The sequence below is a fragment of the Copadichromis virginalis genome, linkage group LG8 (assembly GCF_057382275.1).
Source record: "Copadichromis virginalis isolate Kocher_CV1m ecotype Utaka linkage group LG8, C_Virginalis_male_GT1.1, whole genome shotgun sequence".
In the NCBI taxonomy this organism is placed as follows: Eukaryota; Metazoa; Chordata; class Actinopteri; order Cichliformes; family Cichlidae; genus Copadichromis; species Copadichromis virginalis.
In genome coordinates, this window is record NC_140625.1 from 11,623,619 (window position 1) to 11,649,802 (window position 26,184).

Consider the following 26,184-nt stretch of genomic DNA (forward strand, 5'->3'; position numbering starts at 1 on the left):
GTCCAAAGGTTTCACACCTTTCACAACTTTGCTGATTCAGTTCTTAATTTACACCTGTTTTCATGAGAGGAATTATGCCAGGATCTCTTGAATACCACATTTGTTTTTGTTTTTTTCCTCACTTAATACTGTTTTACTGTCTCACACCTGAACAGTCCCCTCCTCCTTACCTGGTTGGCAGCCATTGGAGAATTGTTTTTCACCCACTCTTCCACGATCTTGACAACAGCACGGAGGATTTTGGGGTCGGGAGACTTCTCAATTAGGGAAGTGAGGATGACCTGGATAAAGTTCTTCCTCATTTCCATGCTCATGACGGACAATCGTGTCTTCACCAGGTCAAGACTGAGCATTATCAGCTCGCTGGTCACTATCAGAGCAAACACATGGAATTATTCAAAGGAAGGGCTGAGACAAACTACAGAACAGATGCATTTATCTGTGCATTTATCCATCTTCCTTCTATTGCAAATTTTCTGGCCTTCAATAAATTGAAATGACTTATCTATTTTTAAATGGTGGCAGCAGTCAGAACTTCACATTTTCAATACAATCAGGATGGAACTACTACAGTTAAGCTTATTAGATTACTGAAACGTGAATAATCTTTAGAGGAAAAAGCCTAATGGTCAGAAGGCCTTTGGTCTTAGTGACTAACTGTTCATGGTGGACAGTTAATGTCTGTGTTTCCCGATACAGTCATTAGGGACCCATTTAAAGCACTGATAGTATCTTACAGTCATTACCTCCTGTCTGAAGAGTAGCAACAGGAATTATGCACTGCCAGACTTTCTGAAGTTCAGAAAAGTAAATGAACAGGAAACCTAAACACGTGTTTTTTCCCTTTCACCCCCCTCACGGATTAATATAAAGGGCAAGTTGTCAAGAGGTTCTGTGTCAAACTGTGACTACCCTTTCAGACCCCACAGCAAAAGAGCACAAGGTGACCATCTGTTGATACAAAAAGAGCAGAAGACAATACAGACTGGGAACCAGAGCTGAGAAACATTTCCCGAGAAAGCATACTATCTGCACAAAGGATCTCTCCTGACCACAAGAGCTATTGAGAACACAGCTGGGGCTATTGATATACAAGTTTTGATACCGTCTTTCTACGGAAAGAGGCACTGGTGAGACACCTGGGATATATGAGCTTTAACAATCTGAGAAAGGCTGTGATGCGAGTGTACATTCATGTCTGTGTTGTGTCCACCTCACACACAGTCAGCTCCTTGTTGGACGTGGGCTGGGGGAAAGTACGAGCAAAAACTTCCCCAATAATGTCAGCCAGGTGTAACTGCAGCCAAGTAGAATAAGTTCAGCTGAAATAGTAGTGGTTATCTGGTGCCAAGTTTGGAGAATAATGGTGACTAATACGTTGTGAACTCAAAATACTGCACATCTTTCCTATGTGATTACTTTTTAAATTACATTTGCCACTGGCTTCCTCACATCTTTCCACTGTATTTATGTACCTGTGCTGGTTTCAGTCACCCCTGGGTTAGCCTGCTGGGGGCTCAGGTGTTCCCGCACCATCTTCTGTAGTGAGCGCATGAACACTGAGATGAGGCGGTCAATGTAGCTGGCATTGTAACTGCAGGCTGACTTCAGGATCATCAGTGTCCCTGTAAGACAAATGAAGGCAGAGGGATAAGAAGTATGGGAAATGGAACAGTTTGACAAGAAGCTTCACTTCTCTGGGGAGAGGTAACAGACACAGACACCTGCAGTCAGCTTGTGTTCATTCACGCAGCTTGATATATATATTTCCCCCCCCTCAAGAGTGTAACAGAGGCAGAAATAAGAATGAGTAATGTTCTTCTTTGTTGCTGTTCCCCAGAGAGGAGACAAATGTTAAAATGTCACCCCCTGGCCAGACGGATGCATCACATCGCTGCGACTTTACTGCAACAGCAGGATACAGAATGCTTTTTTTTATTTTATTGACCACCACTGTAATTTTAGGAAACTGCATAAAGCAGCATTACCTTTGGACTGCTCTCAAATAGCCATTTATCACCTTGAATGGCCTATATTTTGAAACCTACTACATATTTCATCTAAAAGAAAAAAAAAATCAAAGTCTCTTTGAAATAAGCTTCAATGAAAGCTTTTTCTATAAATACTCTGACATCTGGGTGGATAACAGTAATGTTTGTACAGGAAGAGGGGCGGAAAGCAGCAATCCTTCCCAAGACAATCTTTCCCAAACCGCTGGACTGTGGCCCCCATTTAAATAGACCAGATGTTAGCCCGAGCAGCAGAGCCCATCGGCTTGCATTTTAACGGCCCACTCAATGGCTTAACTGGTAAAAGTAACCGAGGGGCCGCTTGGTGCTGTAGTGAGAGTAGGAGATTGACTTTTTTTCACTTCTAAGTATATACCAACACAAGAGTAACCGAGGGCAAGAAAGGAGGAAAAAAAATAAATGTGAGAGTTGGTCTTACCAAAGAGCTGCGTGGGGTTAGTGTTGGTTGTTGCTTTTTCATAGTTGGTAAGCCCCTCGTAGATGACCTTGCCCACAGCAGCATATAGACACTCAAGTTCCTCATACTTAGATGCCACATTTGATGTGCCTAGAAAAACACAGCAATGTTTGTTTCAAACAAAGAACAGCTGAAAATCGAAATCACTGCCGTGCAAAGTGACGCAGTTATATTGCTGCAAGGAATCAGCATCATAATGTATTGATCACACTATGTTTCAAGCCCCTTTAGGCCTTTGTCGAAAGTGCTTTAAAACAATTCATACAATGACCTAAAACAGATGATGCTCTATTCATTTTGTATGGAAAGATGCGGGACAGTTATTCTCCCATAAGCATCTCTCCATATTTCAAAATGACACACAATCAATCACATTAAATTGCACATATATGTTAAAAACACAACCAATTACAACACTACAACAAAACATTAATTTAAACAATTACTTACAGAAATGGCACGTCTTATGAATAAAAATACAGGACTTGCAGCTTTTATAAGTCATAATTTTTTTTGTAATTATGCAAACAATTTTTGTTGGCTGTATCATAATTAGGTTTGTAAAATCCCCAAATCCCATGCCAATGAGTCTCAACACTTAATCCTTTTGGGGAAGCAAGTTTGTAAATTATATCGCCAGTATAATTCACTTCTATTTATAATTTTATCACAGTGTGGCATGACGATTTCTCAGAAATGAATCAGATATATAGTGTTTTTTCCTGTGTGCAGCTGGTCTGGCTTCCAGTGAGAATTTAGAAATAAATCATTGCAGCTTACTAGGCTCAGTTGGGAAGATACTCATGAGACGAGAAAGAAGGGAGTGGACAGCACGTAGCACTTTGGTATTGCCGCAGGTCATGCACGCAGCGATGCCCCGCTGGAGCGGCTTGAAGTGAGCCAGGACGGCTGGGGGCTGCAGCACTGTCAACAGGAAGCAGAGAATCTCCAGTCCTGTGCAGATGTTGGAGATGTTCGCTTGGGCTGGCTGCTCCTGAGAGGTCAAAAAGGAGTAGACATTATAAGTGGAAGGTCATTTTTTTTGGTATTGCTCTTAAAACAGATAGAAATCCATTTAGACTTTTCAATAAAAGCCTCATATCAAAAAAAAAAAAAAAAAATTATTGATATGTATCTTTTTAGCCAAGCGCCCAATGCTAAAACAAAGCAATATAGATAATAGTGCAATTTCATCTGCAGACAGATGAAACAACCGAGTTTTTTTTTTTTATTCCACTCAACTCAGAAATCAATACTGCTCACAAACACACACAAAAACAAGGCATTGTGATGGCTGTTAAACCAAAGATCAATGGGCAGCATCAGTTCCTAATTTTGTCTAAATTGCAAACAAGGTTTACAATGGCAGGGCCAAGAGGGTAATCTGGGACAGATCCATGGCACTGATCTTGCCTAATGAACAAGGTGACTCTGGTGATAAGGCTCCTGCTAGATATTAGGGTAGTATTGATTTGACAGTGCATTAACAGAAAAGGAACTTGTCGCTGCAGGAACCATGCAGATGCAGGCATGCCTGTGAGACTGTATATGTTTTGTGTGTCTCTCAAGTTACACTCCAAATACAACCTCCTCATGCCACTCCCCCCAGACTCTTAATCACTGCTGCGCCGAGACAATGAGATGATAAAAGGTAATCCGATTTACAGCATTGTTCATTAGTCTGAGTAAGGCAGCTAGGCAGGTAGAGCGAGGTCCCAAGGGGGTGGGCCTGCGTACATCTGCATAAAACCTACAGAAGGCCTTGTTTGTTAGACAATCCCCAAAGGGATATGGAAGGGCCGACTGAGTTTGTGTGAATGTGTGTGTGTAGGGAGAGAAAAGGGTGCGGCCGATGAAGTGATCCCCAAAAGAGAACAAGGGCAGTACGTGACAACTGGCAACGCGTGGTGATAACCTTGTCTGAACAGTGACGCCCAATCAGACCAGAGAGATGAGGAGGAAAGGAGACATGGATGAAAAGAAAGAAAGAGAATAAAAGCTGCGATAAGAGGCTGGATGGAAAAGAGATGAGAGGAGAAAGTGGTTAGACACAGAGGGAAAGGCGAGGACAGATGAACAGAGTCACAGTGGGGCGATACAGAAAGCAAGGATGAGGGCTTTAGGATGTAGAGGGGTTTTGGGGGGTTTGAATGAGAAGGCACAGGCCAACCCGGATAGAGTGCTGTTATCTCACCACTGTCATTATTTTGTCATTATGGTGGTTGGCGCCTCACTTCATGCATTACTGATAACAGACAAAGGACTCTGAGGTGTTAGAGCAAACACTAAGACGGAGCTTAAGCGGGGACAGGGAAAACTTCTCTGGGAAGCTATTAGTTATCCTCAGCTGTTTGCTGCTTATTGCTTGGAGCTTGAACAACAACACAAAGATTGAATATTTTGATTTTATTCAGACTAGTTTGACTGAAGTACTTTGAAAAATTCTTTTACTAGTAAGTCCAAATAACAAACTTACATGAATACTCTACACAGATATAGGTTTCTTTTTTAAACATACCCCAAACAGTAATATTCACCATGGTTAAATAGTAGAAACTTTTAGACCAATTATTACTTAGACGGGTCTGAACACAGTCAATGACAACTGATTACTCAGAAAGGCAGTGCAGAATAACAGCAGTACTGACAGGTTTCACACCTAAATTATCACCTTGTATGGATCTGGCAATATGAACCATGCATGAAGTCTAATGTAACAATCATTCTCAAAGTACATGCCATCTTACCACTGTCATTAGCAGCTTGTCAAACCATTGTAGCTTCAGCTCAGCACGAGGCCACATGTCAGGCCTCAAGGCTGTCTTCATCAGGCTGACACAACGGCGAGACAACAATTCCCCTGGAGATCCAGCCACATTGGTGCTATCGTTCACCTAGAAAAGAAAGGAACATATTTGTCTAGGCACTTAATTCATGCAGCTGGAGTTCAAAAGAGGCTGGATGGATACCATCCAGGATGGATACCATCTTTCAATCAACATTCCCTGTGCAAACCTTTATAGTGATAAGCATGCACTTTAGAGAGGTATCCTTGAAAAACACATTGAATCCCTATCAGCGCTAGGTGTGATGTCCTTTGGCTGATCACAATCCCTCGGGCCAGTGAGGACATAATTTTTCTACTGGGATCAATTCAGTATCACACTACACTGTTATCGAGAGGAATACAAAGAAAATATTATGTTGCTATAGAGTGTTCTGTGAGCACCGAGTGATCCCCAGTGGTTATAGGGAAGGTTATATTCAACAGAGATGCTTGGCTGAACAGTGAGAATGAAACTTGGCCCAAAAAATAAAGTAGGAAAAGTCAAGGTGAGTGAAATCTCAGCAGTCTATTTCAGGCCTAATAACCAAGGTCGTCAATGACTCTAGAGTGACTCCATGTGTGTGTGTTTGTGTGTGCGTTATCCTCACCCAAACGAGTGGTTAGAATAATTGTGCCTACTTGGAAGGACTAATGGATGGCAAAACACGTGTGTGTGTGTGTGTGTGTGTGGGGCTGAGGTCTTACCTGGCAAGCAATCCTGATGAGGAAGTTGACCACAGTGTCTGTATGTTGTTTCTCAACAGGTTTGTTGTGCATGCTCTCTGTGCCTGGCATGGACTGGCTGCGGCCAAATACCTACAAACACAAACATTATAATCTGTCAAATATAGATAAACTTTTTTCTTTTTTGACAAAAGAATGATTACAGAAAGTTGTCAAAAGGCAGAAATGCTGTACAAAGGGTTTTTCGGTCTACAAAGAGGAGGCTCCAGCCACAATAAGTCTGATAACTTTTCTGACAACTTTCTGGGCAATTAATGTTTCCTCAGCTTAAGCAGAAACAAATTCTGACAAGTTAAAAAGACGCATTTTTATCTTGACATCACAAGAAGAGGCACAAAAAACAGAAATTATAACAAGAGCACAAATATTTATTACAATAACCTTTAAGTATTTGTTTTACTTTTGTAAGTGTCATTCATCCTTCCATCCTCTTAAAGGTTTTTCCAGTTAAAGATTGTAGCTGGGCTGGAGCCTATTCTAGCTGTCACTGAGCGAGAGACAGGTTTTCACTCTGTTGCAGGGCTAATAAATCTGTGATCTGTAAATCGACATACTTTAAAGGACATTTACATTTTGGAATTCATTATGAACACTTTAATACATAAAACAAGCTTTCTTTAAAACGTGTAGTTACTGCCCAATTATGCCCTCTAATCTACGACATGCAGACATTAAGCTGATTGTGGCAGAACTCCAGATGTGTCAGGCACATCACGAGGCAATTTCAGAGTCTTTAATCTAAGTATAAACTGCCTTTTGAAAGATTGGCATTAGTGCAAATTAACAAATTTGATTAAAATTTTGAACAGGCGATTTTACAACAAAGGTATCCCAAAAGACCTCAAAACAAAAGACCACAGAGGGATATGATGAAGTATATGTGACGCTGCCATACTGCTGTAAGACAAGCTGGATAACAGCAACAACTCTGCTGTCAATCCTGTTAGCAATTTTTCCCCCTCAGACTCATTCAATAAATGACTGTGGAGACAAAAAAGTAAAACTGGCTGTCTTATTAGTAGCTTTCAAACTGCACAACAAACACCCTTAGAGAAGCAAGTAACACAGGGATATCAAGTGAGAACTCTCAAGGTAAGACATTCTGTCTGGGGCACGAGGGCCCATCAGTCACAGCCACATTCGTCTGGCATCTGACTAATTACTAACTGAGCTCACCGTGGAAGCCGCTCCAGTTGCTGTACGGAATCTCTTGACGTCCTGTCCAGCCCCGGCGGATTCTAGAGACAGGCCTCTTTTCACAGCAGCCCCACTGGTCCCTTCACCACCAGGACCTACCTCAGCCTCAGATTCTGGCTGTTGTGCCAAAGAAAGGTACACACAAGAAAGGAGGAGACAAATCCAATTGTTAACACAATATAACCACAGTATGTCTCTTTCTGTACAATGCAATAAAGCTGAAGTTTGTCACTAGCTCATATAGCAACATAAGTAATGAGCATTTATGGTACACGGCTCAAGAAACGCTTTAACTGCTATGATGAATAAGGTTTATTTTGTGACTTAATGAGCGTCTTCAGTCTGAAGGAAAAAGATTTTTGTGAGAAGTGAGAAACATAATTTGGTGACTCTGTATGTCAACATCCTAGACGACCATCCCAAACTGGTACTCCTGACATCAACAGAAGTCAGTAAAAATAATGTGGTTTACCTGCTGGTCTTTGATCCTCTGCAACTCCCACTTGATGACCACCTCAGCCAGGTCCACAGCCAGCTTCCTTTGCTCTATAGTCACACTTGGAGTGAAGCCCAAACGCTGCATTGCACTGATCATGTGCTGCACCAGGTGGTGTCGGACAGGGTAATACACCTGGGGGGGGAGCACCAGGTATAACTTTGAAAAAGTATCATAATGCTGAAGTACTATAAACAAGCAATATTTTCATATCCCTTGTTCTGCTAATATTCAATTGACATCATCCACTTTGACATCAGAGCACTCCAGATTATGCAAAACACAGGTTTGTATTGGTTTTGGTTTTTTGGTGTATGTGGTTTTTTTTTAAAAATTCTAATTATTTTGTAACTGTTAGAAAACAATTACTTAAGTCGCCCTTAAGTCCAAAAAGCCTCATAAGCCATTATTTCACCACAATACATTTGAAATCCTGCAATTACCATGTGATTGAAGTGGTGACTTAATGCAGTGCATCTGTTAAATCCCTTCAACAGTTTAGAAATTGCAGACAATGTTATAAACAGTCACTCCACACTCTTTAAAGAGCTAAATTTGTGTTACTGTTGAATAACCTATGGACCTAACTGTATGATTAAAAGATAGAGTGTCACAAAAGCTTATGTTTAATATTATATACAGAAGCTGTCAGGAGGGACTGGCGCATTTTTTCTTCCACAAAGCACCACAGACAGATAGCACCAATGGTAGAGTTTAAAAGAGGCACAAAAAGTGACTACAATAGCCCCTAAGGCTAACCAGACGAATTTAAACGTCAGTATAAATTGCACTGTGGCTTGGGGCGTGTGTTCCTTTCATCTGTATCTCTCACAACTTGAACCTTTACTCTGTAAAAACCAGATGAAGTCTGGAAGAGTGGAAAACTAGTGTGGATGACAAGATTACGGGTTTTAAAAAAAACAAGCTTGTTTTGCATGAAGTGGAACCACTTAAACTCTGCGAGACCAAAAAAAAACCCCATTACTCATACAAAAACAGTTCTCTGTCGTACTTGCAGCCCAAAAATGTGAGTCCAAAAAAACGTTCCTCAAAAAATTCTGAATATCTTGTCATATTGTGTTATGTTTGATACTTTGCTTAGATTTAATTAAAAAGTTGAGTTAGGTGCCTTTTGTATGCTTGAATATTCACAGGTCAGTGTTAAGAGGCTTTAACTTAAAAAACAAACAAACAGAAAGGCAGCCAACGTTGAAAGAAAAAACCTTCAGAAAGCCTGGAGAACTACTGCTCAAGCCCACTTAAAAAAGAAACAGGAAAATCCGGCTCCTTGGAAGCAAAAAAATAGAAGCAAGGACGAATGCCTCAAGACTTCTGCACAGTATTGTACGAGGCCTTCTTCCACTGCATTAGCAACAGAAGAAGCAACCAAACAATGGCCTACATATGTCATTTGCTGCAGCATCTTGTTCCTGCGCTTCTACTAGAATCACACAGAACGACTCCCAGGAAGCTTATCCTTGTGCTAGCTCCATCTGCTGCAAAACATCTAGTGTAAACCAGGGTGTCAAACTCCTTTTACATGGCGGGTCACATACAGCCCACTTTGATGTTAAAAACGGGCTGTACCAGTGAAGCCTCCTTTTCTATTAGTATAAAGAAGTTACATATTTAACTGTTTTTCTATATGATGAAGAAAACCTGCTGCGGCAAAGAAAGTAATCTGTCAGCGCAACTCTTTGAACTTAATTTGTAAGAAATAAAATGACAGAAATAAAATGAGCTCCTGGTAGCTCATTGCCCAGACTGTACAGATTAGTTTTTTGTTTTTTTCCCTTCCTTTTTCTTTTTTTGTTGTTTTGCCGAATGTGGACAGCGTACGTTTGACACCCCTAGTCTATGCACAATGCACTAATATATGGGAGGTGGACAAAAATAAAGGCAAGTCCACACATGTACAGGAAAAGTTTGTTTTTATGTACTCCAGACCTACCAGTTTAGATTTTAGAGTGATAACACATGCAAAGTTAAATGGGGTGTTCAATCACTTTGAAACTTTTAGTCAGAATAGGCAAACTCTGACATCAAATTCTTACTTAGTCTCAAGGACATGATGACACACACTTAGCCCAACTCAAGTGTCACGCTCAAGAGTCACTTAGCTTCCGAAAACTGAACTGGGACTCTCAAACACACATGCAGACAAAGGAGCTAGAGATGAGATGTCTATCTGAGGGCTTTTGTCAGTGTCAAAGAATATTAAAGCTTCTCACTTTGAGGGTAATTATAGTCGATAGAGCAGGACTTCACAGCCCCTCAATGACAGAGTGGCTAAGCCCTGTCCATCACATGTGCACACAGACAAACACGCACACAATCTCTCCATTTCTTTATCAAACGCACATGCACAAAGTCTCTCATCTGTCTGTCATTATCTCCTCCCCAGTGTAATTATGCTGATGTGATTACATTAGATTAGTCATCTGGCCCAGTGAGAGCGGCCTGTCAGTGAGATAGAGAGGGAAGCTGAGGGAAATGTCAGTCTTCTGCTAAAAGACTGTCGCTCTCTGACTGGTGAGGCGGTGAACATCAGCTGAAGAAGCGAGAGGGCACAAGTGTCTTTCAAGTTTATGGAGGAAAGCGAAAAGCAAGCTCGATGATCATTTGCTTTTGTTGATGACGAGTCCACATGAGCTGCTCTTTGACTCTACTGATCACTGCTGTGAAGGGTGTGTTTAATGCTGTATCTGCATTAAGTCAACTGTGGACACCAGGCGGTTGACATAATTAGACATGAGAGTCCAGCTTTTGACTTGATAACAGAGCAAAGTACAAATGATCTGGCTACAACCAATATAAAACTGAAATTAACAAAAAATCATAAACATTTTTAATTGGTCTGCATAAGATCATCTACATTTTAATGAGTATGCTCCTTTCCCATTAGGAAAGATGTGTCATGTAATTCAGAGCACTTAGATAATCAGTAAAATTAGCGTCTCAACAGTCTCCCCCCACGTGGTTCCCTGCAGTGAGCATGCTGAGAGGAGAGCCGGCAGAGACACTAAATGGATGTCTATGTGTGCACTTGAGTGGCACTTAACATCTCAGTATGTGTGGTGGCAGCTCACCTCGAAACACAAGAAATCATAAAACAGAAAACGCTGATATTTTACTGTCATCCTCAGAAGCATATTACTTTTGCTATTATTAAGTGGTATAACAAATCTGTCATAAATAATTTAAATGACAGAAGGAAGAGCTCCATCCATCCCAGGAGGATATCATGGGGACTCAATACTTTTGGTAGTAGTGGTCTGACATATGGAAGTCTGCTGCTGCCTAAGTTGCATTAATGTGTGTGCTTTTTTTTTTCTTTTTTAAATCTACTCACCCTGAAGTGTTGCACAATGAGATGCAGTATGTGAACCAGCTGTGGTACAGTATGCCCCTCCTCCACAATGATTTTGCGAGTCCAGTGCGTCAACATCTGGTGGCCGTCCTCCATGCGTGCAGGCACTGCCGGAGTCAAGATGGCCATAGCCTGGCGGACTATGGCCCGGGCCTCCATTGTGTGGGCTTTCAACAGGCTGTGGAAGACCTGTACAGAGCAGAGATCGCATGTCTAATTTACCAACATACCATATACTTGGCTAAAATTTACTGTCCCTTAAAAGTGCTGTTTTCCTGCCTACACATTTAGAGAAGATAGAAAAAGCACACAAACCCCACACACACACGCACACACACACACGCACACACACCTTCCTTACAGAGTTGGGAAAAAAATGAAAGAAGCTGATGACAGGCATAAATGCAAATGCTTCATCACTTGAGTTGTTAAGCTGGCTCCACAACTGCTAAACCCATCAACACAAGATACAAAATTTAAAAGTGGGGTAATCTAAGAAGTAGAGCTGGGCGATAGAACGATAACGATATGTATCGCGATATAACTTTTACTCGATAGAGAAATTAAGCTATCGCGATAGACCTCGCCGCTCTTGTCCTCTTAAAAAAAAAAAAAAAAAAGAAAAAGAAAAAGGTCAGCCAATCCAAATTAAGTAGCGCAGAGCCGAACCAATCACAGCCGCAGCGTCACGTCGCGTGACTTGTTACCTACAGCACAAGTGCCAAGCCGCACGTGTGTTTGTTTGGGAAGCAGCCAGCGGGTAATGGAGCCAGCGCGTAATGGAGGAAATGAGTGTGCCGACTAGAAAAATCAACCGAGCGTGACCGAAGAGAAAACAGATGATGGTTCCAATGCCGGAGAGATTGTCGAACGGAAGAGCCATAGAAGTTCCGTAGTGTGAAGGTATTTCGGCTATTTCAAGTCTGACAAAAAACAGAGTAGCGTGCACTGTAAATTGTGCCGAAAGCAAGTCTGGAAATACAATAAACTGGTGCATGCGTCACACTGCGCCACGTTATTGTTTCGGTGAAATGAATTTCTACAATACTGTTAATTCTACTCTCTGCAGTGTTTAAATGCTTACATATACACACAGTTACTGTCCCTCCACACATACGACTCTGTTCTGCTTCTATGCCCCAGCTTTGTTTACTTTTTCCCACCGAGGCTTCTAGACTTCTGATTGGCCAACATTTCTGCACGGTTAGGAATCTAGCGCCACCTGCTGCTTTGGCATGTTCATAGCAGCGTTTTCCTTCATTTCTGCCTTTATGTGTGGACGGGATTATTTTTTAAAACGAAAACGGAAAATCTCCGTTTTCAAAAATACCCGTGTACGTGTGGACGTAGCCTCAGTCTCTGACTGGAAGCGCTAATTCGTCATTCGGCTTTTGTCAGACTAAAGTAACTGTTAAAACTGTTTGAAAAGCTCAGCTATACAACAAGGAGAGATTGAGAATTTCCTTTTAGTTCTCAGTTTATTTGATATTGACAAAAGTTAGTCAGTTTTGTCTGTTCTTCTGTAAAACAAACTAAGATTTATTTTTAGAATTAATATTTTGTTTCTAAGTGGAATTGACAATTTAGTCTGTTTCGTTTGTTCTATTTTGAAACTTAAACGCTTTAGCGGCTGCCTTTTGTGTAGTTTGCAATATTTGCCTTTATTTATCTGAAAAAGTCTCATGTTCCTTAAGTACATCTACCCTGTTGAACTTATTATGGGAAATAAATATTTAAATAAAAACAAGCTGCTGATTATTTCACATTTTACTTGTGAGCAACGGCACATTTAAATCTTACAAATATAGTTATTTGGCTTATATCGTGATAGATATCGTTATCGCCTGAAATGAAAAAAACATATCGTGATATGAAAAAATCTCATATCGCCCAGCTCTACTAAGAAGTGATATTTCAAAAACTCAACATAAAACAAGACGCACAACTTATGAATAATAATATTGCCTTTTCACGCTCATCTGTTAGATGCATGAAAGCAGGCAATACATTAAGTAACATAATGCTGGATATCTAACTCGCAAAACAAAAGAAGATCAGGCCATGCAGATGGCACTCACAGCACTCAAGACTGCCATCTGCATGGCCTGTTCCTGCACTTCTTACTCCCTTGCCTCTTTGCTAACCCAGTCCTTTATATTCCCTCTACCTCTAGACGAAGACAGCCTTTGATTAAAATCTCTGTCCATGTCAGCCACAAGCCTGCACAGGATCTCAGAAGTCTGCCGATGAACGGATTTCTTTCTTAGTTCTTTCTTACATCAGTACATCATAATCTTCTGCAGGCTTGCTCTTTAATGTGACTGCATGCAGTTCAAGCTCCTGCAGCACTGAAAGTGATATGTAAATATTACTAAATCTGACATAGTAGGACCGTCGTCTGAAACTTTTACAGAAAAACCATTGAGGTGCTCATTTGGCCATGAAGCTGACACATTCAGAGGCCGACAGATTAATGGAAGTGCATGGCTGAAAGGGGCTTTAGTGAACCAGGGGCACCCAAAATAGTTCCTCTGACTTCACAACTACACAGCATTTTCTTCATAAGTGTGACTCAGAAAGCAAAGGTACCTTTCTAAGTGTACGCCGTTTTCTACTGTGAATTCATCTGCTATGTTCCATTTTCAAATCCATCTTTTGTCATTTTTCTGTTGTGTCCCTTTTCGGCATTGAAACATTTATTAGCTCTCACCTGCAGGACAATCTTCTTGTGAATGGCAAACTTTGCGATGATGTGGGCCAGCAGTAAGTGACCACTGTATTTACAGGCAGGATCAACGCAGGCTTTAGGCAGAAGGCACGGCCAGGCAAAAGTCATAAGACGACGCAGCTTGCTGTTGCGTGACTTGTTGTTGTCATGAATATGGTGGGGAGCGTGCTCCACTAGCAGGGTGGAGAACTGCAGTAGGCAGATTCGCAGAGAGTCCAGCAGGTCAGCCTGCTTCTCCGGGTCCAGAACCTTGGAGAGGGATAGGAAAGAAGTGCCATTAAAAATTGCTGGGCAATACAGGAAAATTATAACGTTTTTGCAATCTATAGCAGAATTGGCACAGAACATTTTCAGGAGCTTGACTTGGTGGGATGTTGTATTAACACTACTAAAACTTCTCACAAAAAATACTTTAGCCCTGTTATGCTAATTCTTAACAACTCCAGTTGGAGATCAATAAGTCTCCTCATATGTAGATAAACAATAAGCCGAAACTCACTCTATTGAATAATCTGTACTTAAATTTCTAGAGTGTAACACAGTTCATTGATTCTGAATGACACTTTACAACAACACAATCTAATTTTACATATACTGAAAACCTTGCATCACTCAAACCACCCAAATACCAATTCCCCAAAGAGAACGTACAGAAGACAGCACAGTACATAGGGAGACAGGGAGGTGAGGTAGGAAATCAGTTTTATCCAGACTGTAGAGGAGCTATTAGCAGCCATTAGGATTGGTGTTAGTCAGTGATGAGATCTGCCACAGTACAAACAAACATGCCGACCTTTAGCATGGTCACAATGTGACATTTACACCAGAAATTATAGTCTGATGAATCAAACGTGATAACAAACAGAGAGGAGCTTCTGGGAGGAAGAAAGAAAAATCAAAGACATGTAGGGAAAAAAAGGAAGAAGAAAGAGATGAAATGACAGTAATTAAAGTGTAAGGCCATGAGAGAAGAAGATGACTAAATAGGATGTAGCTGATGATGACTCAGAAAGGAGAGATGTTGGGCTGATAGGACATTATGAGAGGAAATGCAGCAGGTAATGAAATCAGAAACAGGAACACAAAGAGTCATGGAATAAACAGACAGCAAGGGTTGTCTGCTGACTGTGAGAAGAAAATGGTAAGAACGGTAAGAAGAGGAAAAATATGAATAACAAGATAATAAATCCATGTATTTTATGGATTTAGACAGATAGAGATAGCATGTGTACCTTGGTGATGAAGACACTGGTAATGCTTTCAGGGTTGTCTCCTTCAGGGTTGGGCGGTCCGAGCAGCTGCTCACCTTCTCCCTTCTCAAAGCTATACAGGAAGGCTGGATTCAAGATGTGCTGCAGCACCTATTAAAGAAGAAAAGTGGAGTTTACAGCTTTGACCCTTTCAAGAGAGATTACAATGGATGATTCCACCGATAGCACACTTTCAAGAAAGGAGAAACTAATCAGTGAAATCACCTAGTGTACCCTTTTCAAACCTACATTAAAGAAAACCCTGCACACAATCAGCCCTCAGTGGCAAATACATAAGTGATTACACAGAAAGGGGTAGGAACAAGAAGAGAATACTTTCCGGACTGATAATAACAGCAAAAAATAAATAATAAAAACAACTGGATTGTACAGAGAGAGAGAGAAAAAAGACACATTTGACCACAGCAATGTCAAATGTGGCACCAAATGATTGCAATAAATAATTTAAAGAGCAAAAAGAAAACAATTTCCTCTCTGAGGCAAAACTAAAGAAACAATGTATTTCCTTAATTAATCTACAAGCATTTAAAGCAAAAACAAAAGTCAATAAGATTTAGAGTATCTTAACAGGGAATGTGAATGAGGGCTTGATTAGTTTGTAAAATCCAACTAACCCAACCACTATACAGCTAACGACTGCATTTATTAAAGAAGCTGCTATCTATTAATGAACACCCCTATTCAATCCATCACTGGGAGGACAGGGCATCGCTCAGTGGAGAATGAGCTGTGGTAGCATATGTTCCATCTCCTCCATTAGCACAATATTCGCTCTCTTTCTCACACACTGAACACACACTGAGCATTACTCTGTTTTTCAGTGTCATCTATTCCTATTAATTCTAAGCTTCTCTGATATCAATCATTGTACGATAACAGCATCATTTTGTAATGCCACTGATGATGTGCTCCTGCAGGAGTTCTGGGCGAGTGGCCTAGATCACATTCTGCAGGTGTCTTAATTATCTTAAATTTCATTTTCAATTCACATATAACAAGTGTGTGTGTGTGTGTGCGCGTGTGTGTGTGTTGCAGTTAGGGCTGCTCAATTAATCTAATTTTAATCACGATTACGATCTGGGCTTTCAACGATCATTAAAAATGACCGAGCCGATTATTAGCCCCTCCCTAATTTATCCGCGACACCTTAAAGGCCGGTTCGTGAAAATATTGTCGGGCATAAACCGGTCCGTGGCGCAAAAAAGGTTGGAGACCGCTGATTAAGAGGACCCGAGGGAAGCTCGGAAAGCTAAGCAGAAGTTATTTGGAGAGTGACTGCCGTTGGTTGAAAAGAGAGTTTAAAAAAAAAAAAAACTTCAGTGGTGTTGCACACTATTTTATATTATTTTTTAAAGTCATTGTTAACCCTTTAAAGCCGGTCAGAGCAGCACGCTCCGTTTTGCGTAACTATTTTTAAATCCCTGTAGAACCTGAACCGTGTAAGCTAGCGCAATAATTTGTTTTGCATATGAAACCGGAGGAGTTGTACTTACATCTGATGCCATCAGCTTGTCCTCGGTCACGGTTTCGTTCCACATATAGCTTTGCAAAAATTGCATAAAAAGCGCTTGCAGGAACAAAAACATAATATTCCAGAAACACGCTTCGCCGTTCCTATCAGCTGTTCGTAACACTTCCCACAGTGAAATGATGCACCTGCTGTTTTCTTTGCAAATTTGCATCATAGGATTGTTTTTTGTTTTTCCTGCAGTATATAAAAATTGCTGTATCTCCAAAATAAAACTATGAAGACACTCAAAATAAATTTCCTGTGGTGGGAAACTATTTTTTGCAACTTTATTGTATTTAAAGTTTTGAGGGATAAGCCTCTTAAATTTCTCCAAGTAGAAATATATGTAAACAAAACAAAAGCGATTTTCAATTTTTTTTGTAGTTTATTGCACTTTTTTGCAATTTATGTAATTACTATGGACTTAATGCATACATATTATTAAAATATGGGCTATAACAGTTGTATTGATGTATAGCAACTTGAAATGCTCCCACAAATGGCACTACAGCATGTAAAAAAAATAATATAAGCTCTGGTGGACTTGGTTCTATAGTAGGTCTTAAAGGGTTAAATAAATATCGTCAAATAATCGTGATCTCAATTTCAGTGAAAATAATCGTGATTATCATTTTTGCCATAATCGAGCAGCCCTAGTTGCAGTGCCCATAGATTTCCTCTCTGAGCTCAATTAAGGGGAGCTGTGATAACTGGGGTGGTGAGTGATGGGTGGTTGAAGGGGGGTCTTTTAATGTCTTTATATAAACCAGAAAAAAATGAATGGCTCGAAGCCACAATGAATGTGTGATGACGACAATCACTACTAGATGTAAACAGTACATTCATTTTACACATGACTAGATAAAGAGATGCAGTCTCCCTTTGAGTGCACATAACCAAGGAGAGTAGATGAAGTTAAGAACTCGGCTTCAATAACGTGATTCACTTAAAATGGTTTGATTATTTGTTTGAATAATAATTATGTTAACTAAAAGACAATGTATGTTAGTAATAGAGTTGCTCAAGAACAATATTTTGAATGTGAAAAATCAAATTAATTTTTAACAATCGTCTTCCTTCATCTAAATGATGTAACTGTCAAGAATCCTTAATCTTCCTCATCGCTGTTTAGATTATTGTGCCAGACAGGGTACAGGTATTAAAAACTTGCACACGTGCTTACTGTTTAATGTCTCTACTCGGGGAAGGGATTAATCGTACATATTGTAAAAAAATGTTCTACTACACTCTTTCTCATGTTGGAACAAAGAAGCAGCAGAAAGCAAAACAGATGCACGGCACATCATAAATTTCATATATTTGTTTGTTTGCTCGTCGACTGGAGATGGATTCTGCAAATAATGAAACGCCTTTGAATAGAAGAGCAGCACAAAAATGGTTTTCTATAAGAAGTGTTTGGATAAAACAAAAAGAAGGAACACAGCAGCAGTACCAGCAGCTCGGGGTCAGCCTGCACTACCGTAGATGATTCATTGCTGCTGTCCCATTCTGCTGTCTCTCTCCTTCTCTCTCTCTAGACACTCCTCTGTTTGAAATACTCTCCTGGACCTTTCTGATGTTCTATACGAACCTGAATTTCTAACTCCCAGATTTCCCGAGAAACTGCAAGCGCACAGACTCACACACTTTCCTATGATAAATGCTACAGGCAATTATTTAAATGTCAATGGAGGCAACACCCACGCTCATTCTCATGCTCACTACTCGTACACCAATCAACACAAACATATTCGCACAGAAACACATCACGCCTGTCAGTCTGGGTCTCTGCCTCATCTGCACAGCCAGCATCTGCTGCACACCAGCGGAGGACAATTAAGGCGGAAAAACAACAATAGGAGCAAAATTTTGCTGGGGGGGGTGGGCTGAGCGTGGTGGGGTGCTGAAGCTCTGCTAGCTAAGAGAGTAAACCTTGCTGAAAATTCTAATGCAGCATTTCCACCCAAAAAGAAAAATACAGAGAAATGAGCTGGCTGAACTCTCTCTCCTCTGCCTTTATTCTGCCTCTCATTTTCAGAGCCCGTATGCAGCTCAAGGAATGCAAACTGAATACAAGCAAAAGGGACAGGTGCAGTGAGCAGCACCAGAAACACTGTTTGTCCTTGGATTTTAGTGGTGTGTGTGCACATGGCATGGTGTGCCTGTGAGTCTACAGTTTTGTGTGCCTACCACACAACCATTTGGGTATGTGCTATTGTGTGCCAGGACAGGCCTTCCCCACTGACCCGTTTGTACTTAACAGCAGTGCTGTTGCTTCTCTGTGCCAGGTTATGTGCCATTACAGCTGTTCGAAATATGTGTTTGTGGGTGTGGGTGTGTGTTTGTGCCGATGCCTGCATGTGGGAGAGGGAGCTTAATTAAAATGCAGCCTGAATGACTGTAATGCTTGCAGCAGCAGCAGCAGGTCAGGTAGAGACTACAGAAGCGTTCATCTGTGAGCCTCTGAGGTCCTAGAACCAGACAAAATGACCTTCCCCACTCTATCAAAGAACTTCTGGTACAAAACACTAACTATAAAAGTCACACAGATCAGGTCCCTAAATGCTGCATGTCCAATAGTTGAGAAGGAAAGTAATCGAGCCGTGGAGAACATAAATTTAGTGTTATTTTCAATGAGTTTTTTAAAAGGATCATATTTATCAAATGTGTTTTGTTTTATTTTTAATAAGGCTGCTTTATAGTATTAAAATTGCTGCATCAATGACAACAACATGTCCTTAGAGTCCCGTTTTAAATTGAAACATCTTGTTTTGCAAAATCCAGCTTTTGTGGACATGCAAACCTGAAGAACTCCACTACATAAAACAAAATAAAGTCCATGATTGCTTGTGCAGACACTGCATCATGAAGCAATAAAACCAAAACATGACACATAACATGCAGCAAAATATTTGCATTATGGCTCGATATCGTTCATTCTGGATGCGTGCCCACACATAATCAGTGTGTGCTATTCAGCCGTGGTCAGTATGGGTCACAGATGTTAAAGTATCTGACAGGAATGGTATTACATATCTACCATCATAATAATCCCTCAACACACACTGCCAAAGCACCTTCCATCCATCATTCGAGTGCCTATTCTACACCAGGCCAAAGGGGAGCTGCAGCCTGTTTTACTTCAGCATGGGGTGGATACATCTGGATGGGTCAGTCTTTCACAGGATTAATATGATGTTTGGTCAACAAATGTATTTAAAATGTGCAAATAGTATGAGATCTCTGGTCAGAGGTGGAGGGATGACTGTTTTAAATTGTCTTAATTGAATTAAACTACACCATTCAAACAAATATCCAATGAATTTCAGTTGATTAATCATTTATTGTCTTACATGTGTGTAACGATGAATACATAAAATTCCAAAATAAGCTTATATTTAATAATAACATAGTACCAATTTTAAAATCAGATATGCTGTCTTTGCATGATTTTCAGTTAAATAGAGGAATGGACTTATTTGCAAAATATTTCACTTTTTCTTTTTCCTTTTTTTTTTTTTTGTTAAATGGGTTATAGGCATTTATCCCCCTGACGCACAATATGTTGTAAGGAAGCGTAGGCAGAGGTTGGGATACTGTGCGTCGTGCTGATTATAGAGACAGAAGTGCTGACCTGAAAGCATATTTAAGTGCACCATCATCGCTAATGTGAGTTACTACATCTGGCCTTGTGGATGCTGCTCGTGTCATCATAAAAGAGTAGACAACCAGTCAGATACTTTAACTACAAACAGTATACCAACAGTATAGTGCTTGTTGTCATGTTATACATTTACTGATCGCGCTATTGGATCAGTTTAGGCTACACTGCTTTTTCAGCATGTCATACGCAAAACTGTATTCTACCTCCAGGCATCACTTCAATGTCAATTTCAAAAGAGGGTAAATATCTGCAGCCTGTACTTATAAACTAACGTTTTTCGTCTGATTGGATGTATACATACCTTTGCTTTAAGCTCATCGTTGAAGTGGGGATCATTAAACTCAACGAAACGGAAGAACAGGGCACGTTTCTGAGGAATGGAGTAATTCTTGGGAATTTCCTCCTCCATATACTCCTTCAGGAAGGTCATGTTGCACAGGAAGCGACCCGTAAAGGCCCTCAGCAGCTGGAACAGCAGCTCAATCTCAGAGTAGTTACGCCTATTAAGAGAGAGAGTGGATAAGTTCAGTGCACAGACACAAAGAGATGTGGCTAACGTTAACAACGGGGACACTATAAAACACAACTTTCAAATAACCTTAGAAACCAACGCACTGTTAATTAGCCACTTTTATATATATTTTTTTCTAAGCAGAACTTTGTTTGTCAAAGGAAGGTTGACTGAACTCATTACACTAAGCTAAAATTTCTGGCTGAAGTGTTTGGGGGTTAATTGCAAGGTCTGAAATAAACATCTGCTAAATGCCTAGTGCACCAAGTGTGCTAGCACTTTCTCAGTGCTCACACAGAAAGGAAAGGGTCAGAAGGTCATTTGTGATTGGAATGTCACTTGAGTAAAGTTGGAAAATGCAGTAACTTTAAAAATGTGCATTATTAACCTGTAGTGCTCACACTACTGAAACTATCAACTAACACTCTAATGGTCACTAAGTCTTCAACAAAGCTCATTAGCACTGCCTGGTTGCTGTTTTTGGGGTTTCACATCAGTCCACTGACAACATTTCATATCAACAGGCAAATTCAGTGTGCAACATCTATGAAAACTGCAACATTTCATTTTCATTACAATTTCAGCAAATCTACTTACTTGCAGTAGCTTAGCAAGCAATAGGCCAGCAGCTTTGGCTCCTTCCAGTTAGTGGCTGCCATGTTGTCTTTGCGATGTCTTTCCTGGAAGGCCTCGCTGACCCAGACTCGCCTCAGCTGGCTGACCAGGGAGTGCTGCCCTGCAAGCCAGCCCTCATCATTCTTCACTATGATGCTAATAATCTGAACAGATGTGAAGATGAACGAGGTTAAATTAGTTAAGGATAAATAACAGAAATATGAGTTAAGCTGTATATAGATTTGGATCAAAAACTGCCGAGACATCCCTGAGTATAACAACTGTGTGAATGTGAGTCCACCTTAAAGAACAGACTGAATTCTGCATACCTTAATAGCTTGAAACTGCAGGTCTAGTCTGGCGGTGGCAGTAGAGGGAGATCCAGGTCGAACAGTTGCTGCAGTGCCAGCAGAAACAAGCAGGGGGACGAAGCGGTTGGGATTAGAGGCCAACACGTCTCGTAATGGCTTGGCATCCTTGTGTTTCAAAAAACTCTGCATGTGAACAAAAACACCTACTGTAACTATAACACAAAAGAAAATGTATACTATAACAATAGACTACAAGGTCCACCCCATTCAATCACCAACAGTGCATAGCAGATATACAGACTTGTGATACTGAACGATGAAGAAAATTAGGAAATTTTACTGGAGCAATCCATCTCAATTCTGTGTTAATAGGACCACTGAGGCTCGAAACACTCAATACATTTCCGAATACAGCCCATTGCAAATGCAACAAAGAAGCAAAATACATTTTTAATGGCAAATGTGTCAATGAAAAGACTGAGGGGACGGCTACTTAGAGCTCCTATTGTCTGACCATGAACATGCGGCTCCACTGGGGGTCGTTGAGTGTAGCCTCCATCATGAAAAGCTCCACTGTCTGAGATGGGTGACGCGTCAGGAACTTGATCAAAGGCTCCCTGAACGGGCTGCCAGCCTAGTGCGAGACAAAATAATGAGGAAACTGAAGGAACATAAGCAAAGGAAACAGCCTGAAGAAGAAGGGATGAGAATTACTTCACAGTAAATATGGACTCCATCACTTCCTTGTGAAGATTTTGATTATAACATTTAATCCTGCATCCTCTAAATCACATATAAAGCATTTCTTTCCCTCTTTTATTGTATTTATTAAATAAGACCCAACACTTACTTTCTGGCCCCATTCACCCTCTTAAACATAACCGGAATAAGCAGAAAAGCATGTCTAATTTCTGACATGTGGCTCAGGGGGTTGGGAATCGCATCTGTAACCGGAAGGTTGCCAGTTCGATCCCTGGGCTCTCTGTCCTGGTCGTTGTGTCCTTGGGCAAGACACTTTACCCTACCGCCTACTGGTGTTGGCCAGAGGGGCCGATGGCGTGATATGGCAGCCGCGCTTCTGTCAGTCTGCCCCAGGGCAGCTGTGGCTACAACCGTAGCTGCCTCCACCAGTGTGTTAATGTGAGAGTGAATGAATAGTGTCATTGTAAAGTGCTTTGGGTGCCTTGAAAAGCGCTGTATAAATCCAATCCATTATTATTATGTCTAAATCCTTAATGATAGATACTTTGTTAATGGAAGAAACAACTAAAACCGCCCTCTTTTTGAACTGTTTGGGAGCGATCTATTTGCTAATCATCCAACTGCTTTCACTGCCTGCCCGATGCAGTTTTACACCACTGTTAGATATTACCTACAACTCCATCTACATAATGCAATTGGTTTCCTACCTCTATGAGCATGGCCCTCTCAGTCTTCATGACCACCTCTAGTAGAGGTTTGACTAGAGTCTGCGGTGCCGCTGGGATCAGGTGGAAAAGGTTAATGATGGCTGAACAGATCTTCATCTCCTACAGGAAGATTCAAAGACATACAACAAAGGGAACAAAGGAGTGGATGAAATTCTTGGACAGATGAGCTGCACACAAACATCATTCCTGACAGACAGTCTTGATCAACAGCCACTGTGGAAAGACGAGGATGAACCTCAGTCAAATGACTGAAAGTGCAATTCGTAATTAATAGGGTGTTAACTTCCCACAGGAAAGGTGCAGAGTACCACACACACCAGCTTTTGGATTAGACAGAGTAAAAACAAATAAAAGGAGCAACATGGTTATTTTATAAATCCTATGACTTTTGCGCTTCCAAGATGCCAGAAGGGAATAAAAGAGCAGAATTCAACATTTCTAGACACTCAAAATTAGAGTTAGAGTGAAGCTGAGATGATGGTAACAATTCTCGAGATGACAACAGACACATGGACACATAAATACAGGGCAACTCCACCACTACCATGACATTGGCTCAATTCACCAGCACGACACTGGATCAGACCAAATTTCAATCACTGACAAAGAGTTACCAACAGAGGGCGCAACACCGGGTCGCATCTCACCTCAACACCTTCCAACGCAGGCTGTGCCAGAATGGGAGACAATGATCAGAGTCAGCAGAACAGCATGTGTGCTTTTTTTGTGAGGCTATCTGTTGTCTGTCTTTGTTCAATATGGAAGGTGAGCTGATAAGATGGGATGATAATGGAGGGGCAGATTATCGCAACCTTTACAAGTGACCGCAGGAAAAACTTTTCTTAGCCTCCGGTGAATAAAAAGGCAAGGGCCACATTGGAAATAGAGGTCAGCTAACATACTGATCGAATGATTTTTTTGGCTTATCGACAACATACTTATATATGTTGCCTGATACACATGGACAAGCCCATCATTTTTAAATTCCAAGATAACTTTAATATACTGTGTATATATATATATTTTTTTTTATTTTAGTTGGGTAACACAGAATCAATGGAATAAATACTTAAGTAACTGAAACAAAGTCTAGAGAGTGAGGGCGAAAAGAAATAATCATATTTCATGCATGCACTGTGGTAAGTTTTGTTTTTTATCTGTCACAAAAACTCTTCCTCGTTACTACACCCCGTCAAAACCCACACATCTTCACACCATCCTCTTCGTCCCTGCTCTATTCCTCCTCCCACACTTTTCTTTTTCCTTTATCATAATTGACTCCCTGACCCTGGTTCTGCTTTCACTTCCAGGTCTGCTGTCAACGGGCACAAAGACCAAAATTTGGAGGGCATGAAAGACAAAAGGCCAATTTGCATCTAATTAAAACAGAACACTTTCAGATGGGTTAGGATGAAGTCACACAGAGTAGGGAGCAAAGAAAAAAAGGCAGGTGTTTTGGCCAATCTTTCTGTCACCTCTTCTCGCTGCCTTTTACAAGGTTATCTGCGGGGAGATAATGAGGAGACAGAGTACGAGGCCAACCACAGCCTGCCTGGTGCCTAATTAATCATTGATTGTAATATGGACACTCACAACTCATCTGGGAGGAGGCCACACAGAGAAGGGGCACTGCATGTGACTAAGGCTTTCTGAAAACAAGGGGCAATTTCTCATTCCCTATTGGTAATGGTATTTGCTTTGGACATAACAGATGACCTGAACAAATATGGCGCCAGCAGACGACCGTATCAACATGGTCCTAGTGGCCGTGAATGCTTTTGTACTACACTGAAGCAGGATTTTAAAATAAGACATACAAAAGAAAAGAAGACAAATACATGTCAAGACTGTACAAAGATTCCCATCTGTGGTATTTTTGCAGTTTTACACGTGGGCAGATCTGAAATGAGTTTACTTACGCTGCCATCGCTCCGCTGGCCTCCTTTGTGTGTTATTACAACTACCTCCATCCACTTCCGCAGGTGTTGCTGAGAAAGAAAAAGAAATAAGATGCCTGTGTTTAAGTAAGGTTTTGATAGCTGACTAAAACTAAACTAAAAACTAAGTGCCAAAAATTTTTAGTTAACTAAAATAAAATCAAAAACTAGTCTTTGAATAAATAAAAGCTGATGCCTTAGTATTAACCTGCCAGTTTTAACACAGAATTCGACTTAAGTTTCTCACCATCATCTGGTCACAGAATTTGTCATTGAAGGAGTTGGGGAAAAGTCGTGTGACAGAGGTCAGGCGGTTCACCACATTGAGAGTCAGGCTGCGGTAATCACCCAGCATCATCAGTAATGGGCGCATGTGAGTGTGGATCTGATCAACCTCAATCGTGGCACCTTCCAAAAACTACAAGAGGAGAATGGACAAAGTAGAAATGTTCAGCAACAAGACAAAGTGACGAGTGGTTTGTTTGCCTTGATTAATAATATAACACGTATACAACACTCAAATATTATTCAGATTTGTGTGGTGATGTTTACTAAAGTTTTGGACACAGTGATTTTAATTTCACCTCTATATTTTTCCCCCTAATCATGAGACTTTTCAGGTTTTCTAGCCCCGTGAACTGGTCACTACCCCTTGTGTCTCCATTAAAGTAATAAGGCCACTCAAATGACAGCATGTTGAGCTGTAAACGAGCACACATGCCAACCAAACACTGATGACGCACACCCACACACCCTCACACACACGGGAGGGAATGATGCATGGCAGCCACATTCATTTTCCTCTCAGCGTTGAGAACAAACACTCCATCCTGTATCGATCTGGCCATGGCAACGCTCATTAGTGCTAGCAGGGCAGAGATGAAAGAAGGGAGAGAACAGAAAATGGCAAGGAAAAAAAAATATCACAGGATAGTGAAAAGGAGTGATGGTGGCAGAAAAAATAAATAAATAAAATAATAAGGACACATAAATTGATAGGAGAGGGGACAAAGAGCTTGGAGTAAATAGATAGAGGCTAAGATGGCATGGATACTTTAATGAAGTATCCAGAGCTGGTTCAGGGAC

The 26,184-nt window shown here is 40.8% G+C and overlaps 1 protein-coding gene across 1 annotated transcript in view; it reads right to left on the reverse strand.

Annotated features, from left to right (window-relative positions):
• trrap (transformation/transcription domain-associated protein) overlaps positions 1–26,184 on the reverse strand; it is an 84,115-nt gene that overhangs the window by 38,452 nt on the left and 19,479 nt on the right. The window contains exons 30-48 of the mRNA XM_085465773.1: positions 25,346–25,516; positions 25,081–25,149; positions 23,809–23,829; positions 23,141–23,260; positions 22,246–22,365; positions 21,750–21,914; positions 21,403–21,584; positions 20,596–20,794; positions 15,082–15,210; positions 13,832–14,098; positions 11,104–11,310; positions 7,728–7,886; positions 7,235–7,372; positions 6,020–6,130; positions 5,235–5,381; positions 3,268–3,481; positions 2,449–2,577; positions 1,476–1,625; positions 171–370 (exon numbers count right to left, since the gene is read on the reverse strand). Coding sequence (XP_085321899.1) covers positions 171–370; positions 1,476–1,625; positions 2,449–2,577; positions 3,268–3,481; positions 5,235–5,381; positions 6,020–6,130; positions 7,235–7,372; positions 7,728–7,886; positions 11,104–11,310; positions 13,832–14,098; positions 15,082–15,210; positions 20,596–20,794; positions 21,403–21,584; positions 21,750–21,914; positions 22,246–22,365; positions 23,141–23,260; positions 23,809–23,829; positions 25,081–25,149; positions 25,346–25,516 — 2,898 coding nt within the window. The remainder of the gene's footprint in view (positions 1–170; positions 371–1,475; positions 1,626–2,448; positions 2,578–3,267; positions 3,482–5,234; positions 5,382–6,019; positions 6,131–7,234; positions 7,373–7,727; positions 7,887–11,103; positions 11,311–13,831; positions 14,099–15,081; positions 15,211–20,595; positions 20,795–21,402; positions 21,585–21,749; positions 21,915–22,245; positions 22,366–23,140; positions 23,261–23,808; positions 23,830–25,080; positions 25,150–25,345; positions 25,517–26,184) is intronic.